The following is a 17,699-nucleotide window of genomic DNA, read 5'->3' as shown; positions in this document are numbered from 1 at the left end:
GTACGTCTACTACTACGTAGTAGTAGTGTATATATATATATATATATATATATATATATATATATAGCACACTCTCTCCTCTCTCTTTCCTGCTTCCTAAGGGGGCCGCCCAGCTAGGCGGTAATTGACTTCCTAGTAGGTACCTAGTCACCACGCTCCATCCGGAAGGTGCAAATACTGGCGTACCGTTCTTCTCAAGTTAAGTGCCATGGTGGCGGTGGTGGTGGTGTTGATGACGGAGGTCGTGATCATGACGCCGATGAAGGTGCTCAGACCCGTTGCGCTTTGCAGGGGTACTCGGTGTGGGTTGTTGCGGTTGGTTCTAGACATGTACCGTAGAGTTTTAGCTCAGAGCCCTTGGCCTGGGGAAGGGGGAAGGAGGACGAGGAGGGGGTGGTGAGCGAAGTCGATTGAGAACGAGAGGAGGGGCTGGTCGTAGAAGGTGAAGGGGGAGAGAAGCGGACAACAGCTTCTGGAAATAGGGCAGCATACCAGACCGTGAATTGACACTCTTATTCTCGAAGACGAGGTGATAGAGACCTGGGAAGACTCCGCAGAGGAGGATCCGGTACAGAGGCCCGAGATAAAAAGCGGGTTTTTCGCCTGAGACCGCGGCTGCTCGCGGTAGAGTTGACATTCCTTGCCGGAACTGGAATACAGCCAGGCCCGACAGGAGGACACCTCGCCACATCTTGTTGCACAGGCAGAGGCGCTGGGGATCTCGAAGGAGAAGGTCAAGGGGGCATGGCTGAAAAAGGAGATTGTGTTTTCTTGGATGACTGGTGAGCAGGCAGAGGTGAACTCCAGCGCTGAAATTGCTCTTGTTTGGAGGGCAAGGAGGATGACACCAATGGACATGGACCAACGAGGTATCTTCATGTTGATTCAGAAGGACTGAGCAAGCACAGGCAAGCAGAGACTGTGCAGGTGTCGCGATCTTCAATGAGGTGATATAGGAGGGGCGAGCCAACCCATGATGACAGACGACGAACAAGAGTTCCAGTCGTCTGACTTATCTTTGACTTTGGTATATAGGTGTACGGCAGGTGCAACTGAGAAATTAGATATTGAACCCAGGCACTAGACCAGGGACTATTGAAATTAGTGTAATGGGGACTCGGGGCAACGGCTGTTTACGGCTATAGCCTGTTACCGTTGTGGAGCCGCATTTTAAGATCTCTATATACCCTTGCACTAAATCGAGACAACCCCCAAAGACTAATGGTAGACTAATGTAAGTTTTTCATTTCATTTCAATGAAAGGAAGGCGAACCGGAATATAGCAAGATAGATCTAGAGCCTGTTTTTCACGGACGCCCTGCGAACGGTCCGGCGTCGGGACAAGATCTTACGGGGATTCATATCCAGCACCAGCTGTTCCATCCCTCGCCCGTCGTGCCGTCTTTTCATCGTAAGGGAGAAGCGTGATAATATGGTGCCCCACGCACGCATCAATGGCCTTTTGCGCGCGCTTGTGGTCGCCGAGAAATTCTCCACGCCAGATTTCTGCCTCGGCCGCAGATATCGGCCAATGCTCAATGTGTTCCATGACAGAACACACTAGCTCTGGAGGTAAGCGCTTATCTAGATTGGCTGCCTGTCTCGCGGCCGTGGCCCACCAGTCATGCTGTTGCGGAGGCACATTCCGGGTTGAGCAAATGCGGTAATGTGGGTCGACGAGACGAAGCTTGACCAGGGTCAAATTCCCCGGCTGACTGGGGTCCACCAGGCGAAATGGCTCTTGCTTGGTGCGATAGGTATTGGGCCAGGTCAGCAGTTGGCCCTCTCTGAGCGGCGTCGTGCCGAAGGTATGCAGGGCTCGGGGGGGTCTCCTCTCGGTGTAGGGCTTCCAGTAGTCCACATCGAGAACCGTTGCGAGCGCCTGGGGCACCTCGCACTGGAGCTCACTGGCATGGACTTTGTCTTCGTGCTGAAACGCCACGCGAGCCTGGGTGACATTCTTGGCCTCCACGGCATAAACGCTGGTGGCAACAATCCGTTCGTTGCGCAGTCCCTCGGTGTGGAAGTGGCTCTCCCCGGAGTACGTTGGATTCTCCGGCGTCAAGTCGATGCGGGCGATCTCCACCACGACCTGGAGGCCTTCGACTCGAAATTGCTTCTCCAACTTCACCGGGGTGTAATCATGGTGCAGGGGATCGGGAAATCTGCTGATTCGCTGCGAGTGGATTGCTCGCCCCGTAAATCGGCCTCGCTTCCATTGCTCATACGAAAAGGAATGCCCGGGCTCGGGGTGATCAAACCAGGCTTGGCGGGTGCGCTTGAGTCTCGCAAGTATGCGCACCTGCTTAGGGATGTCCCACTGTCCCGGAGTGAGCAGATCCAGCAAATTGTCCGGCGCGTCGGGTAGGGGATCCGCCTGCTTCCATTTCGGTGGCTCGGGCCCTTGCACGTACTCCCGGACCGCGCTACAAAGCTCTTGCCACTCCTCGTACATCTTGCATTGCATCTGCCAGCGGGGATACGATTCCATTCGGTCGAATAATGGGTGCTCCTCGCGAGGTTTATGGATTCTGCATCCATAGGTCAGGATGCGTGGCGGATGGCGGCCACGGGTATTACCGTAAAATAAGACCTCATTCCACGAAGGGATGGAACGCGCGATCAGGTGTTCAAGGTGTCCATACAGCTGACGGTGCTCGACTGGGTGTAGGTTATTGACGTAGGAAGTGATTCGGATGTCCATGGGGTCCGTGTCCGTGTGCGCTGTCGCCGTATCCTTGAACTGTACTTCACAGGGAAGCCATTGAAAGCGGTTCGACCAGCAGCTCTCCTGCCCACCAAGCCCGGGCTTGCGATGTAAAACCGTAAAAGGAGTAATCGGATGTTGGAGACCATCTAGGGGATGAGGAGGAGGAGGAGGAGCCGGCATGTCTCCGACAGAATTCCCCACCGAGCTCCATAGATCGCTCAAAGCCACATGGCCGCCATGAACGAGGACTCTGGAGTGGCCATAGACGAGAGGATACAGGCACGGATCCACCAGGGGGCAATCTGGAAGTACCAGCGGCGATGAGCGCAATCGGGCTACCTCGGCTTGGAACCCTTCTTTTAGCTCTTTTTCCTGGGACGGTCGGTTGGACCCTGGTACTGACACATCGGATTGACACACGACCGAGGAGCTGTCAAAGATCAAAAGACGGCCTGTTTTCCGCCACTCCCGGGCCTTATCGCGCAGTTCGGCCAGGCACCAATCCCATGCGGCCGCACTGATGAGGAAGCCCTCGGGTCCTTCCGTGGCCTCTCGGTGCCAGTGCGTGAGGAGGGCCTGATCGGAGTCCAATATCGCACGATCCCATTCGGGCTGCTCCGTAATGCGTTGCATGAGGCGAAGCATGGCCATCTCCCGTCTGGTCAGGCGAGGGGAGTGGCGATAGTCCACGAGGCCATGGGCAAAGCGCGCCTCTGGCGGAAGCTGATAGTCTAAGGGGATGGAGCCGAATCCAGGCACCTCGAGCGGGCCTTCACCAGTGTTGACAAGCCTCGTCATGATATTTTTGTTTTTGTTTTTTTCTTTTTCTTTTTCTTTTTCTTTTTTTCTATGAGGGGGGAAATTTCAGTAGAGTGATTAATGATTCCTGGCCCAGGGAATGGGAATGAATTCGTGATGGGGTTTAAATAGTGGAATGGTGCAGTTTAATTGATTACTTAGGGTTACTTAGGTTTACTTAGGTTTACCTAGGTAACAAGTTAATTTCACTACCTTTACCGCGTTCGGGCTTCAGCTCCGTGCCACTTGTCTCTTCGATGACTAGTCACGGAAATTATTTATTTTAATCAAGATTTCGAAAGACACATACAGATAGCAGTACACAAGCAGTAGAGTTAGAGAAAAAAAAAAAGAAAAGTGAGAGAGAGGAAATAGAGAGAGAGAGAAATAGGCTGGAAAGAAAGAGAAAAAGGCAATAGCAGAAAGAACCGGAAGGGCTGCAGACGGGAAATCCTTCAGCAAAGATGAGAGAGAAAGAGAGAGAGAGAGACCGAGAAGGATATCCTCTCCCTAGCCCCTTCCAATTCAATGGTCTTTTTCAAGCCAAGCCAAGCCAACAGAGTGAAGGATACGTACATCATCCCAGGGCCTTACAGGTAGCTAAGCTGCCCAGGGCGTCGGACTGAGTGCGGATCGATTGCGCGATCTTCACATGGATTTGCAGCTTTTCGGGATCATACTGATCGGTGGCCAGGTTTCGCCCCATCTCCTCGAAGCCATCCAACCTATCCTGAACGTTGGTGTTGGTAGCCGCAGCAGTGGCCTCGGCGCTTGCCAACCAATCGATGTCCTGATAGTTGAGCAATGCCGCTTCCAAGCTCACCGTTTTCTCTATGATTCTTGCGCCGGAAAACGAGTCGCGTACAAAGCTCTTCTTGTCCGCTAGCATATCCTGCTCACGCTCAGCATGAGCCGACGCGAGTGCCGTTTTAGCTTTTGCGAGAAGCGCCCCCTGAAGTACCTCTGGATGGTTATCACGTGCGGCAATGAGAATATTGGTGGCTTTCTCAAGCACCAGAGTGTGTTTGACATATTCGCCAAACATGGTCTCAGAATTGTATCGATCGAAGCCATTGTCGTACATGGCTTCGGCGAGCTCTAACAGGTCATCAGGGCGAGTGGTGTCGCCAATGCCCCCTCCGTCCCCAAGAGATGCCGCGTCAAATGGGGTCTCAATGCTTTTGATGAACTCCCATACGGTGCAAACAGTGCCTGTAAGGGGAGTGCACTGTCTGCCTAGGGTCCGCTCGTCTCCGTTGATAGCTATGTCGGCCAGGTAGCCATAGTAGAGATATATGGCCTCAAAACAGTGCGCCAGAGCGGAGCCTCCGACCACCTGGGCGAAGGCATTGCCGGAAAAGAAGGCCAAGAGCCAGAGAAAGACAATGGCAGTCCGCATGATAGAAAACCAAAGAAAGGCAAACGAAAGAGACAGAACGAGTGAAGAAGCTGGTAGGTACTCCGCGCGTAGAAGGATTGAAGCTGTTAGCATGCTTTCATCCAGCTTGCTTCAACCGGACATGATTTATACAAGTCGAAAACGGATGCAAATCTCCGAGATAATTCCTCCCAATTCCATCTGGCGGAGCCCTTCCGATAGTATCTGCTGGCATGTCTCTATTGGGAAGTTCTAGTATACGCCTAGGTAAAAACGGTGAGAACTAAGGCAGCGGATAATTCGAGCCAGTGAGAGAGCTAGAGGGTTAGGGCCAGTTATTGTAATTAGTCCTGCGTGGTTTATGTAGCGTCAAGGTCCGAATGAAAAAACTATATTAGAAATGGATACTGTGATCATAGTGGATAATATCTGTCTTTGACCTTTTCCCTCTTCTTCTCTTCCCTTTTACCTTTTTCCTCATTTTTGTCTTTCTTTCTTCTTTCTTTTTTTTCTTTTTTCTTTTTCCTTGGTGGTTTCTTCGTCCTCTTCTCCCTCGTTTTATCCTGTTCCTGCTACCTCCACTGGGAATGTGCAATAATGTTGACTATATATGATCTGCGAATTCCGGCTCCTACTGCCATGATGAAGCAAGGTTTTTAGGATAGGCAACTGTCTGTCTCTAGTTTTTCAGTCACTCATTTTGTCTTTCAATCAGCGCTTCTGGTTTCCTTTCCTTTGAAGCATCTTATCTTCATTCTTTAGAACTCTGCTTGCACAACGTCATTGAGCTTCCATTATTTGATTCAAATCTGGTGGTTCCGATACTTTCTTCTTTTCAGATTCATCTACAATGGGGCTTCTTCAGAGTCTTGTTGTTACAACGTGTATGCTAACTTGCCAAGTTCAGGCGAGAGCAGTGTTTGCACATTTTATGGTGCATGATGCCCCTCTCCCCCCCACTTCCTTTCCGATCATCAACGAGCAAGCGAACTAATGAATACTAGGTTGCGAACACAGCTGGATATGGCGTGTCTGACTGGGAGAACCATATGACCGAAGCCATTCACGCGCATATCGATGCGTTCGCTCTTAATATTGCGAATGGAGAGAGCACCACCGAGACCTCTCTCGGCAATGCTTTCATAGCCGCCCAGAGCACTGGGATCCAGCTGTTCTTCTCGTTTGATTACGCTGGGAACGGCGCCTGGGCTAAAGCAGATGTGATCAGCTTGCTCAACGCCTACGGCGGCACCTCGGATACCTATTGGCATCACAACGGCCAACCCTTATGCTCAACGTTCGAAGGACCGGGCAATGCTGCCGACTGGGTAGACATTAAGAAGCAGACTGGATGTTTCTTTGTTCCAGACTGGTCTTCTCTCGGCGCCAAGGTGGCAATGGAGCAAGCTGATGGGGTGGCCGACGGGCTCTTTAGCTGGGCTGCCTGGCCGTATGGCCCGTCAGATATGGATACCTATACCGATGCCTCCTACCAACAGTACCTGGGTGGTAAACCCTATATGATGCCCGTATCGCCGTGGTTCTTCACCAACATGCCCGGGTATGACAAGAATTGGCTGTGGCGCGGTGATGACCTCTGGTATGATCGTTGGCAACAGGTCCTTTATCTCGCCCCCGAATTTGTTGAGATTATTTCCTGGAATGACTACGGCGAGTCTCACTATATTGGTCCTTCGTACGACAGCCATAATGCACTGGCCGCGGCCTCTTACGTCGCCTTTGGCCAAGGCTATGGCGATGCGCCCTACAACTACGCCGAAGCCTATGATCACAGCGGCTGGAGAGCTTTGCTTCCTTTCCTCATCGATACGTATAAGAACAATGTTACCACCATCACAGAGGAGGGCCTGTCAGCATGGTATCGCTTGAACGCGGCCGGCGCGTGTGCCTCCGACGGTGGGACCACAGGGAACACCGTGAGCCAGTTGCAGCTGGAGTATCAAGCCAAGGACATCCCGCAGGACAAGATCTTCTACTCCGCAGTGTTAGGCTCGGCCGCTCAGGTCTCGGTCACAGTAGGTGGTATAGACCTAGGAGCAAGCTGGACTCACACTCCTAGCGGCAACGCAGGCATCTATCATGGCAGTGTCGCATTCACTGGCCATGCTGGGGGGGTGACAATCACCATCACCCGTGATGGTAATACCGTGGTTTCACTCGGCGGCAACGAGATTTCCAGCGGGTGTTCAAATACCCTTGGGGCGGAGAACTGGAACGCCTGGGTCGGCAGTGCGATGGCGGGGAACGCCATCTCGGTGAAGCCTACTTCGCTGGCCGATCAAGTCTGCGTTGAGGGCTGGGGGAAGGGCAACTTCGCCGGGCTATGCGAATTTACTTGCAGTCTAGGGTATTGTCCCATGGGAGCTTGTGTATGCTCGAAAATGGGACCCCCGCCTACTATGCCCAAGGCCACGGGGATCCGGGGCTACCCCATAGCAGGCGAGAGCCCCAGCTATAGCGGACTTTGTTCGTTTGCCTGTAACTATGGCGATTGCCTTGAAGGCGTCTGTGGCACGGTGGAGGTGCCCCTGACCATACCAACTGTATCCCCGTTTACTCCGGATACCTGCACCGCGGGGACTGGATCCGGGGCGTTCGCCGGCCTGTGTAGTTATGGCTGCAATGTGGGATACTGCCCTATTCACAACTGCACCTGCACGGCCACGGGTCCCCTAAACGTCCCCGCAGCTGCCAACACCAGCATCACTGGTATCTCGACCGTTGGTGGGGACAGCGGGCTCTGCAACTTTGCCTGCGAGCGCGGGTACTGTCCCGGTCCCACCTGTGTCGACAACGCGGACAACATGGACCCCTGCGCGACTGACGACGGGTCCAATCCCGAATGTGCGTTGTCCGAGGTCTGCGACTTCAGCCAGACCTTCGCCACCCTGGACGCGCTGGAGGCCGCAGTAGACACGCTGCAACCCGCCTGCGTGGATTTCTACACACTCGACGGGCTGGCGACGGTGCTTCAGCAGACCCTGACCAACTACACGGGAATCACTAGCAGCTACGACACCAAATTCGACGATTATGTCAAGTACGTCAAGGAGATGATTCCTGACCAGCTGGCGGCGTTCATGAGTACCGACGCCCCCTATGGGCCTGGAAACGCCTATTTCCAGTGCACGTACAGTCAAAACGGGCGCAATCACACCACCGGCTCGTGCCCCGGCGACATTGGCATTGACACAGGTACCTTCACTGTGTACTACCAACTCGTGGACGCGGAAGGCTTCTACGGCAACCTGTCAGCCGACTATGGCATCGACCAGTCCTGGGTGCAGTTTGGCACGCAGGAGCTCGACGAGCCGTGCACGCCCGCCATGTACAAGACGGGCTGCGCGGCGATCCACCGTACCTACGCCGGGTTTCCGGTCAAGGCGGCTGACAGTGCAATCACGGTGGCCAACCCCAAGGAGATCATGGTCCAGGCGCTGCCCAATGTGCAGAATCTCACGGCAACCATCAGCGTGGCCAAGATCGAGCTCGCCCTGGGCTCGTGGCTGGGCACCACCGACGACCTGGTGCAGTCGTTGTCGCTGGCGGTCTTCATGCTCAGCCAAGCGGTAGCCAGCATGCAGGCAGTGGTCGCCACCGCCGACTCCTACGAGGCTGCCAAGAAGAAGGAGATGATCAACGAGATCCTGATGGGGGTGCTCCTGGTCGTGCCCTTTCTGGGTGAGCTGGAAGCGGTTGCGGACGTCTTTGCGGGCCTGTCGCGCATCATCACGATGATCGGCGATGTCGGGATTGGGGCAACCACGGTTTATGCCATCGTCGACAACCCCAAGATGGCCCCGCTGACGATCTTGGAAACCCTCCTGTTGGGCGGGATGCGCGACCCCAATGAGTTCGCCACCATGGGTTCGGTGAGACGCGCTATGACTAAAGATGAAATCAAAAGTCTAGGCACCGAGATCGAGGCCCTAGACGACCAGTTTCAGTCGATTGTCGCGAAGTGTTTGTCAACCTGAGCCCGATCCCCTTCCAAGCTATCTGATCACCTTTGTACAAGTACACCAGCATCAGGTCTGTTGTTTTAGTGGACGAAGTCCCTTGCCTTTTCCTGTTTGGTTGAGGGCACAGCTTACTGCTTCGGTCGTGTGTCGATAATTTCTCTTCAGAGCCCTAAGATCCACCATCTTTATACTCCTTATCGGGTTATGGGCCCTCTGCCTGGTTCGTCTGCTTTCCACTAAGAAGTATTATTTTTCATAGTCACTTGTCAATCTCTCTAAACCTTCCAAATTGAGCAAGTTCTCAAAACCTTATGGATCTCGGATTTCTATAGATGTTTATTATCTTTGTTTTTTTTTTTCTTTTTCCCCTTTAGTATCTTCCTGCGGAGAATTGATAATAGCAGCAAATTGCTCAGGACATGCATCGACTATCCTATTTATTCGTCTGTGATTTACTACATGGATAATATACAGCAATCTCAATGAAGCAACGGACCGTGCTCCCGCCAATGCTACTGTAGGTTGATCGATGTCAAGATGCCTGTTTGCCATTACGTGGGTCGGATCAGGTCGGACGGTTGATCATCGTATGTATTTTATGGTTCGTTCCTCCAGAAAAAGCACTGAATACTCTTCCGGCGCTGGGGAGCTCTCGGCACACTGACCAAATGGCTCTTTGTTCCAACTTCCTCGGCGCAAACGGTGTCGGGGTGGTGTCGGAGACCAGTGGTCTTCTGTTCTTCGCAAGCATGTGTGTATGACTGACTTGTCCATTCTGCGCGTGACCTGCTACCACTGTTGCGCTACGGTAACATGGATTTTTCAGTTATTCGGAAGTGTATTTGATCAGGGACTTGGCTAGGTCACACAGGAGCCCTGAGAGACGTGCACCGACCCCGGCGCCTAGAAAAGAGCGTGAACTGAGGCGATGCTGCAAGCGAACGGTAGACATCGTCGACCCCCCTTCGCTGGTTGCTTATTTGCAATGGATTTTCTTTCGGGGCATCACACGAACCCCCTGCTTCACATCCGGAACATCATGCGGAGCGTACCTAATCGTCCAAACCAGTGTAATTGAGCCATTGTTCGTGCGTAACTAAAATCGGGTCGGGGTACGCATCTCTGGCCGCGTTAGCAAGCAAACGCACAAAAGGAAAATGAGGTAAACTCTCCAGTAGGAAAGAGATGTAGATAGTCCTGTCGACGCTGTTGCCGACGCAAAGATGTTCAGCCATGGTTAAACGTGCTAGGGCTTGCTTGTTTACTGCTTCAAACCCCCCACAGGGACAGTCTCATAATTGACGTCTGCAACATTTTGAGGTACAAGAACACGACTTTTCTAGGCTGATCCGTAAGCGAGATTCTCGCCGTTCAGGGACGAAGGTGTGGCTCTATGGGATGAGGGCTCATTGTCTCCGAGAGATTCAGTGGACATCAGTAGGAGATCACAGGTTGACTTGCTTCGAACAGGTCATGCTCTTGATTATATGAGTCAAGTATTTGTTTATCAGATAGAGAGTAAGCTAGGGTATGATAGAAGATGGAGTTTGAAGGACGCAAGACGAATGGGAGCCCATGTTTTAGGCTCGTTGAGAAGAGGAAGCTGAAGTTAGACAAGACGAACGAATTAGCTGATCGTCTGGTTGGCGGACGTCAACCCTCTTTCTTTCTCCTTCTTCTTGCTTTTGTGCTTTCGGGGCCTACTTCCCTTCTCTAATAAAGTGCAGAACTTCTTCAGGCAAAAAAATTTGTTTAAGCAGAGTCACAAACAGCTTGGGGAAAGGATCTTCTCGTCTGAGTGCTCTGCTTGACGCAGATCTCTGCGCCACGTGGGAAGACCGTACATGTGCGTCTTGCGTGGATTCGTTGCACAGCGAGCATATCTGCCGAGTGCGGACGCGATATCAGAAGCAAAAGAGAACGGCAAGCTGGCTCATTGCTCAGACTCGGCAGACTGAAGAGCAGGAAGGAGACTACCCAGGACATTTCTTAATAGCATTCGATTCGAAAACAAGAAAGTACTTTAAAGACGGTAATGCTGACACCTAGCAATATAGATCCGGTCTGTTAGCGCTTCGTGCATTTCCAGTCATGCCTTTCTTCACCGCAAGGGTGAGCGGTGGTGTGGCAGGGCGAGGGTGACATGCTTCGCGTTATGATTCTTCTTGTCATTGATTATGTGGGGACTGGCCGCCGTGACATCGAGTAGATTGTCGTAGATTCGGAGGAGCTCTTCCCCCGTGAAACCAGAGTTGTCTTTCTTCGATTTTGGCTACACTTTCTGCTTCCTGAACTGGTTCCAGGACCATCTTCAAGCTTCCAGCCGCTAGCTTTTACCGTCAGAGTACTAGACAATGTTGCACGCCATTCTCTACATAAACCCAATCGCTAACGATCAGCTAGCGATTGAGTCTTTTGTTAGTTATAATTGGAAAAATGATGATCAGCCCGCCCAGTAAGATAGGATAGTTATATACTATTTTGCCGTCCGAAAATGCACCTGCAGGCTAGCTGCATCACGGCAATTCACGTTGCATGCACTTCCAGTTGCTCCTCATTTCAGCTCCAGCTAATTGCTGGTAGAGTAGAGTAATTTATTCTTTACTTGCAATGGCTTCTGTTGTTTCCAAGCCGGGAATGATTGGTTGGCTCTGGGGCATGCCTCAATGTACTCGCACCCCTGAGTGACTACTCTTGACTTTGTTACTGCTGTCGCATACTCAAGCAATGGCTGCAGATTAAGAAGAAGATAAAGACTCTCTCTTCAGCAGTGGGCCGTAGAAAGATACATGAGTCCCGTTGGGCGCTCTGGATCCCGATGGACCGTACCTGAGTTCCTATCAGTATGCTCTTAAGGCTGACTTAATTTTCTAGCAGATCTTACTCGGTGTTTTGGCTTGCTTGAGGGAACAAGGAGGTGCCATCCGTCTGGTAAGATGGACGGTGGAGGCCAGGGGAAGTCAGACTGCTAATAACTGCGGCCCATATTATGCCCACCAGAAAACATAAACTTTCTTCGCTTATTGCATGGATCATAATGATCTCATGGCCGGATCAAATGGCCCCCTCCTTCCACATCAAGACGGAATTAGAGTTGGGCTATTTGCCAGCTCGCACATTTCTTCGGCAAAGTCGGGTCGAACGCCTCGGCTTCAGCTGTTCTCCAGAGAGACTTCATCGAGTATAGCGCCGATTGTGATGAGGAAACCTACAATGACTAGGAGTTTATTCTCATACTTCATAGTTACAGATCTATTCTGTAGGTGAAGCTTTCTCATCACAAGCTGGGCCAATATCACCATTTTTATAGTCTCGAAACAGTGACCCAGATTTAGTCAGTAACAACGCTATGCCTTCTTCTCTTAATACCAGATACCGCGTATAGCAAGACATGGTTAACGCAGTCGAACTAGTCCGGAGTAGTTGATATCTGCGAAGTACGCAAGCCTCAGTTTCAGCTGTAAGTAGCTAACGATATCTGCCAACCGACATCTGCCTACCGACATGATAATTAGATCTTTTGTGGAGTTGTTATAGACGCCTCCTTCCGGATCCAGGGTAGCGAACTACATGCTCAAATAGCTGAGCTCTAGTCGCTTCAGTATTGAAAGTAGTTTTCTTAGAAATCATCTTTATTCTATATACTAGTAGCGCTCTACACCGCCCTACTTCCAATATCGCCTTCCCATTCTATATCATTCGGCTCGAAGTACGATCATGGGGGAAAAAAAATACCTGTAATTAACCTTTGCTCAATCTTGTAGAAGATTCGATTATCCGATAATTAGATGGTACCGGTCCATGCGCGTATAGATGATCCTAGCATGCTGCGGTCCCACGCCCGCGCGAAAGTCGGTGCTCTTTTTCCGAGTTACTTGGTATCTGGATAGTGTCTTGCGCATGAATTTTCTCTCGATTCTTCTCTGTTTGGGAAAGAACCATGCTCATTGAACAGACGCTGGACCGCATGCGCTGTGGGGAGGCCCGACGAGGATTGATTGGCGGATTGCTTCTTTCCACTTAAGTGCTTTTGGATTCTCTTGTTTTGTAAAGATCTTGTGTCCGCGTGTAACTTTGCCCTCGATCTGCCTTGTTGTCTTTGCGGGCTTTCGGCTTCGGGTTTCTCCGTAATAGACATGCGCTAACTTCTTTGTGATGCTTAGGATTTCTGTCTGCCACTGGTAAATGAGGTGTGGAGGCACCGGAATTAGTATCGGCTTCATTCGATAGCTTGGACCTAGGTGGTCCTGGATGCTCAGCTCCAAACCACACATCTGAGCCACACAGCCTGGAGCATCAAGAGGAGTACTAGAAGACTCTTCAGACAAAAGTAACAACTTCATGGCTTTTCCTTTCTCTTTTTCTGTATTAGCAAAAGGCTGAAAAAGACCAAAGAAGGCGACGTCGCAAAGACCAGCAAACAACTCGGTATTTTATATTCGAACGGAGTTCGTCTCCGTGCGTACAGCTGTAGTAGCTTAGGCGTACCTTTGCTACTCCGGGGAAAAACATGTGAGTTGAAGATCAATCTTGACACCAAGCGTAGGATGATCCCAGACGGTGATGCTCAGACAGAATCCCAGACTACTCCGGCATCTGGCCAATGCTTCTCTCAGGAGGGTGCGGCAGAGTCATGAATACATCACGACTGATGGAGATGGAGGAAGGAACGACAAATGACGCAGGGAGAAGGGCAGGTCATGGCAGCGACATCTTTTTTTGAACTGATAGTTGCGTTTCCTGGCGAAAAGTTGACAAACGCGAACCAATTATTAGTCGAAGAACTTGCAATGTCCTGGATAGACAATCACTAGGCTCTAGAAGATTTCGGCCTGGACTCAGGGGTACGAGCCCTAATGCCATCTCTAGAGAATAGCTGGGATAATGACGCATGCGATGCATACGTAGCTTAACCTTAGTTCAGGAATTCTCTCCAACATCCCTCGACAACACACTGGGGCTCGCGGAGCGAAATTATCTTCTGAGCAAGGCGATTTTGACTTCTGCTTCGACGTCGGCTGCATGGGCTAAGAGCACGTCCACAATACAACGGCATACAAGAGCGCCCGACGTCCGTCGTGATTCCGCACATCTATCCCTGCGCCATACGTGAGAGGCAGCTCTACACAAGATGTGGGAGAGCGTGTCAAGCCTCGTAGAAGAGGATGTGCCGAGGCTAGTATCAGCACTGTCCCACACTGCAGACACGTCGTATTAATATTCGCTCCGGCGATCGAGAAGGGATGCGACCAGCAATATCACCGGCTAGTCTATTTTTCCCTGCGACTGCCCGAAACTTTTGCGGTGGGGTTCATAATGAAGGCCTAGATAGGATAGACTAGATTAGAGGTAGATGTAGAAAAGGGTGGTTAGTTCTCTTATTACTGTCCAATATGGCAGCGTATTGCAGAGCTGTCCGTCCCTATCTGGAGATCACTGTATCGATGGGCAAAATACTCCAGTAGTCTGAGATTTCGATAGGGACGGGGACTGTTTATAGTTCGTGGTAGAATATCGCAAGAGGATTTGGTGTAGTCTCGATGTTTTTGCCCAAGATGTCATTGCGGGAATCATCATTCAATCCACCAAGTTGTAATTGAATGGATGAGGAGGAGTCAACCTGTATTCCCTGAAAACAAGATAATTCAGTATGCATTAGAGAGTGTAATCTTGGAAAGCCTAACGTTGCCCGCAACAATAGCGGCTGCACCATTCAAATTTGTTTTTGATCCTGATTCATTTGCGGACCCTGATGCGGTATACTTTGCGGAAGCTATTCCGAAAGGTGTTGGGAGTCTGAAATATAATTGATAATGCTGATTAGGAAGATATCTAACCGACTCCGTACCTGTACTTTATTGGGCCGGGAGTTTCTGGTGGCTACCTTATAGTCAAGTGTAGGGCTCCGTGTTTTGACCGGAGATAAGCCATCTGCTTTCACAGAACGTTATTGTTTGTTTATATATATATGGCACGTTGATTTGATTGCTGAGATGAGAAGTGCATCTAAGGACTGGTAATATCTGGGGTATAAAATACGATATACCAGGTAAATAGTTTTACTCTTTTGACCGAGGGAAAGCTTCAGCACACTGGCTAAATTTGTTGCTCCAGCCTCGGGTTGCTTATTGTTGTTATGAAGAGGGTCTTCAATTGATATGATATTAAGTTCTATTTTAAGTTGACAAGACTTTTTCTTAGTTAATAGGATATATTTCGAAAGAGCCATCCATAGCAACAGTAGTAAACGGGTCATGTGCTTGGAAGCAAGTATATACTATTGGAATGTTTTGCTGCAAATCCCATCAACTTGCCGTAGCTTTCCTTGCTTGGCCTGAAATGCTCCAATCGCTGCTACTGATACCTGTGATAGCCATCTTATAGGCAGGATCTACAGAGCCTCTATTTACCAACTGAGTAGTAGTGCAAACCTCGTTTTTTGAATATTGCTATAGAATCTGTATTGCTTAGGTGTATTGTATCAATTCATCTGTTAGCACAATTGGCAGAGCTTCTATGCTACTTGTTCCAACCACCTTCGAAGCAACAATCTCGTCAGAGTAGCTATACATTCAATTGTTGTCTTCTATCATTGTTAGGTGAAGGTTTGTGAGTGTCTCCTCACTCCTCAATTCATTGGGGCTTGGTGCTCTAGGGGGCAACAAGAAGGACCAAAGCAAAGCAGCCCCGAGTGTCCGGCCCTGTGCACAGGCATCATCCGCAGTATATAGACTAGAACCCTACTTCGAGCACAAGGCGGGGGGCACATGCACCAGCACGTCTAAACCTAAAATGTATACCATGATATACTTCCACCTAACCTTTGATTCTGGCAATTCAACTCTCTTGACGGCCTCCTGGTCTGATGCTGTTGGGGCATCGAAGAGCAAGTATTCTGGCAAAGCATCTCATATTGTCTTGGGGAGGGATTAACCCCAATAATTTAGAGTGCTTTCTGTACTCTGAAATCGACCTTCACAGACCCCGTCGTTACACCAGCAGTGTTGACGAGCTTTGGATTATGAAAACTCGCAAGCCTGTGCCAGATCTCCGGCGTCCCAATGCCAAGCTGCTGCAGTATCTCCGTGACCGCCGCATAAAGAATGCCGATGTTGCCATCTTCGATTCTGACCGCTATCCCAATCGCTCCATCTCGTCCAGGCATCTGGGCGCATTCGGAGGCTCGGACGGCAACCCAGTAGCAGCCGTCCGCTCCCAGCTTACCGACCACTGCGCCCCCGTAGGCATCCATGAGAGTGGCGCAGAAGCGACCCTGTCCAGCGACCAGCTCCGGGTGCTGCACCATTGCGGTGAATACTTGAGACAAGTGTCGCCGCCCTGGTGGTGGATGAAATCGAGTCCGGACTACTCTGGACTTCATCGGCCGATTCAGCGAGGGGCGACCCAAACACCGTCGCGAGATTCTGTAGCGGAAGAGCGAGTGCTGGAAGATTACACCCGTCAATACACCAGGATGGAGCCAGATGACTAATGTATCTGACCTTTATTACTTCTCATTTGATCGGACTGGTTAACGTAGGGAATCGAGAGTCCAGTGAGGGCTTCTTGAGATTGCCTAGAAATAGTAGGAACCAATTGATGCAGGAAAGACTATTCCAAGCTCGGTCACTATAGGCGTTGGGGAAAAGGAAACGAGGTTATCAAAGGCCTACAATGACCCTCTCCTCTCCATAGTGTGGTGTTGGGAATCCAGAGTCTTGTTGTACTGTTCAACGCTGGGGAGAGAAACTTCCATAGTGATTATACATTCCATTCAAGGCTGGCGTGAAGGCACCATTCAGCTTTTAGACAGGAGATCTGTTTGGGATGTTTAGAAAAAGAACGGCTTCGCCTTGTTGGATGAGGCCAAATGAACGAAGGTTTCTGGGACCGTGCAGGGCGGAACTTACAGGCAGCACTACTATCTATACGTTAGGCCTAAGGCAGAAAGGAGACGTAGTAGGATACATACCTTTATTCTCGCAGGAATCCTGCTCGATAGTGCTGCTGCCGATAGTATTGACGCGGTATAGGTTTTATCCGGTTGCTTGGAGGGCCTTTTATGGGCGTCTAACTTAGTAACTTGAGTATCACACGGGTGTTGCTGCTCATGGCTCTGTGTTTTGTCTACGTTATACATTATTCCCAAGCAGCTATGGCAGTGCGCTAAGCGTCCGGCACGTCCACGGCATTCATCGCTGCTTTTTGCACTTTGCTATGGTTGGATTGGGAATTGACAAAACAGTACATGCTCTTTCTTGCAGACAGACCAATAACTTGCTAGTACTGGATAAGGTGGTGCAGGAGCAAAAAGAGATGGTCCCAGAGGGGCTCGAACCCTCGACTTTAACGTTATTAGCGTTACGCTCTAACCAACTGAGCTATGGGACCCGGTTGTTGTGATGGTGCTGAAATTAGCGCTCTATCAACCGTTTGTAAGAAGTGGTCGTAGAAAAAGCCAGGGAAGTTCTGTATTTGTTCGTGAGATCTGCGAAGGTTGTGGTGTTGTTGGAGGGGCGTTGGGGCTTGCTCGACATGCTTGTATGTTGAGCTGGTGCTTTTCGGTCAGTGGGGCTCTTCCGCAGTTAGTGGAATAATGGTGTACCTTAGGTGTGACCAATTTTGTGAGTGCATTGGAGGTCTTCTGCGTTAGTGGATGTTGCGGTATGTGCAAGCCATTGGACCGGTTGGTGTTGATGTCGCATTCGGTAGTCGTCTGCGGGTGTACAAGGCTAGCCACTGCATTTTATTGGGCGCGATGCCTCCTTTCTTGTACATATGTCCCAAACTCAATTCATTTTCATTTAGAGTTTGTTTATAAGATTGACCT

General features: G+C 50.5%; 4 protein-coding genes and 1 non-coding gene across 5 annotated transcripts; 1 reads left to right on the top strand and 4 right to left on the bottom strand.

Moving 5' to 3' along the window:
* Positions 1 to 1,272: 1,272 nt before the first annotated feature.
* Positions 1,273 to 3,508, bottom strand: ASPACDRAFT_1884306 (DUF4246 domain-containing protein; the record flags this gene model as incomplete). The annotated part of the gene is made up of 1 exon (XM_020198366.1): positions 1,273 to 3,508. One exon carries the CDS (start codon positions 3,506 to 3,508, stop codon positions 1,349 to 1,351), a length of 2,160 nt encoding a protein of 719 aa, XP_020060974.1. The 3' UTR covers positions 1,273 to 1,348.
* A 577-nt stretch (positions 3,509 to 4,085) lies between these two features.
* ASPACDRAFT_56093 (uncharacterized protein) lies at positions 4,086 to 4,907 on the bottom strand (the record flags this gene model as incomplete). Its single annotated transcript, XM_020203089.1, has 1 exon — positions 4,086 to 4,907. One exon carries the CDS (start codon positions 4,905 to 4,907, stop codon positions 4,086 to 4,088), a length of 822 nt encoding a protein of 273 aa, XP_020060973.1.
* An 829-nt stretch (positions 4,908 to 5,736) lies between these two features.
* Positions 5,737 to 8,884, top strand: ASPACDRAFT_49063 (glycoside hydrolase family 71 protein; the record flags this gene model as incomplete). Its single annotated transcript, XM_020202202.1, has 2 exons — positions 5,737 to 5,760; positions 5,891 to 8,884. 2 exons carry the CDS (start codon positions 5,737 to 5,739, stop codon positions 8,882 to 8,884), a joined length of 3,018 nt encoding a protein of 1,005 aa, XP_020060972.1.
* A 6,928-nt stretch (positions 8,885 to 15,812) lies between these two features.
* ASPACDRAFT_38193 (uncharacterized protein) lies at positions 15,813 to 16,175 on the bottom strand (the record flags this gene model as incomplete). The annotated part of the gene is made up of 1 exon (XM_020200412.1): positions 15,813 to 16,175. The coding sequence occupies one exon, from the start codon at positions 16,173 to 16,175 to the stop codon at positions 15,813 to 15,815; it is 363 nt and encodes a 120-aa protein (XP_020060971.1).
* Positions 16,176 to 17,186: 1,011 nt separating this feature from the next.
* On the bottom strand, positions 17,187 to 17,260 carry ASPACDRAFT_t10. The gene has a single exon. It is a non-coding gene; the product is annotated as a tRNA-Ile (tRNA).
* Positions 17,261 to 17,699: the final 439 nt, after the last annotated feature.

Source organism: Aspergillus aculeatus (assembly GCF_001890905.1).
Source record: "Aspergillus aculeatus ATCC 16872 unplaced genomic scaffold ASPACscaffold_1, whole genome shotgun sequence".
In the NCBI taxonomy this organism is placed as follows: Eukaryota; Fungi; Ascomycota; class Eurotiomycetes; order Eurotiales; family Aspergillaceae; genus Aspergillus; species Aspergillus aculeatus.
The sequence above is the reverse complement of the archived record's forward strand: the minus strand, read 5'-3'. Positions and strand labels throughout refer to the sequence as shown.